The sequence below is a fragment of the Manacus vitellinus genome, unplaced genomic scaffold (genome assembly GCF_001715985.3).
Source record: "Manacus vitellinus isolate BGI_N305 unplaced genomic scaffold, ASM171598v3 scaffold_141_pilon, whole genome shotgun sequence".
Classification (NCBI taxonomy): Eukaryota; Metazoa; Chordata; class Aves; order Passeriformes; family Pipridae; genus Manacus; species Manacus vitellinus.
In genome coordinates, this window is record NW_021939012.1 from 126,710 (window position 1) to 128,209 (window position 1,500).

Consider the following 1,500-nt stretch of genomic DNA (forward strand, 5'->3'; position numbering starts at 1 on the left):
CCGGTGCCCACCCGGCCGGGAGCGGGGCCGATTTTGGGAGCTCTCTAAACGCAGACACATTTAAAAAGCAGACGCTGTTTATCCTGCGCGGGGGAGCTTTCACAAAGCAAGCACAGTAAGGGCTAAAAAGTTCCATCTTTTAAAACAGCCAAATTTACATGACCCCGCCTGTCTCATGTATATTCCCCGCCTGCCTAATGCATATTCATTTCTGGACGGAATTTTACGCGATGCTTGAAACTCGCTTTTCTTTTCTTTATTGAGCAGCTTCTGCCGTAGAAGTTACCTGACGACAGAGTCACGTTTTCGAAAGGTGAGAAAGTGGCATCAATTCCTTTTGCAGGAGTTACCTGGCGGCATCATCACGTTTAGGAAAGCTGAGGAGATCCAGGTAACTCATCCTGGGGACAGGTGGTTCGTCCTGGGGACACCCGGAGCGCTGCCCCCGGGGCGCGTTGGCAGAGCCGGGCACAGGTGGGTGTTTGCCAAAGCAAAGGGCAAAGGCTGGAGCGGGACCGTCCCACGTGGTGGGTTTTGTGGGATTTCAGGCACGTGAAGCCTGTGGCACGAGTTGCTTCCCGAGGGGACTCGCTCAGTGCTCCGAGTGGGAGGACAGTGGCACCTGGGAAATGGGAAATATCGGGGATAAATGAGTTTTGTGGCAGATTTGAGGCGCTGGTGAAACCCAGGGGCTTTGGGGGTTTTATTTATTGCCAGTCTGCTGCTCAGCCAGTGTCAGCCCTGGAGCAGGGAAGGAGTGGGATCACTGGAAAGACAAAGTGTAAGAAGAACAGTTCCACCCTGGGAGTGTCCAAGGCCAGGTTGGATGGGGCTTGGGGCAACCTGGGACAGTGGAAGGTGTCCCTGCCCATTTTTCTTACGTGCAGGACAATTGTCAGAGAAAATAAGTGAAAAAAGCGTTGCCAGACCTAGAGCTGATTCTTGCCAGGGAAGGGACAGAATGAAAAGGTCAGAAAAATAACCTGGATAAAAAAATATTGGACAATTTATTGCCCCATAATCCTTTGTCCCATAATAAAAATCACTTTTTGTCTTATTCCAAGGGTCTCACTTAGGTTTCACTGCAGCCACACATACATGACCAATTTGACAAGCAGAAGAAATTTACTGTGAATAAAAAGGGTGATGAAAGTGCTGAGAACAACGTGAGAAGTATAAAAATGGGGGCTGAAGGCTTTAATTTAATATGGAAACACAGCTTTGCTCTGAGCAGGGAACTGTCATAGGCAGAGAGTCAGATCCAAGGTCCCCATTTCTCCCTTCACAGAGAATTTCCTGGAGTTGTGTGGCAGGACAGGCAAGTGTTGGAATCACAGAATCATGGAATGGTTTGGGTGGGAAGGGACCTTAAAGATCATCTCCTGATGTTCCACCCCTGCCATGGGCAGGGACACCTTCCACCAGCCCAGGTTGCTCCAAGCCCTGTCCAACCTGGCCTTGGACACTTCCAGGGATCCAGGGGCAGCCACAGCTTCTCTG

The 1,500-nt window shown here is 50.5% G+C and overlaps 1 protein-coding gene across 1 annotated transcript in view; it reads right to left on the minus strand.

The window, feature by feature from the left end:
- The window catches only part of DENND6B (DENN domain containing 6B), a 15,007-nt gene extending 14,647 nt beyond the window's left edge, over positions 1-360 (minus strand). The window contains exon 1 of the mRNA XM_029958141.1: positions 351-360. Coding sequence (XP_029814001.1) covers positions 351-360 — 10 coding nt within the window. The remainder of the gene's footprint in view (positions 1-350) is intronic.
- Positions 361-1,500: the final 1,140 nt, after the last annotated feature.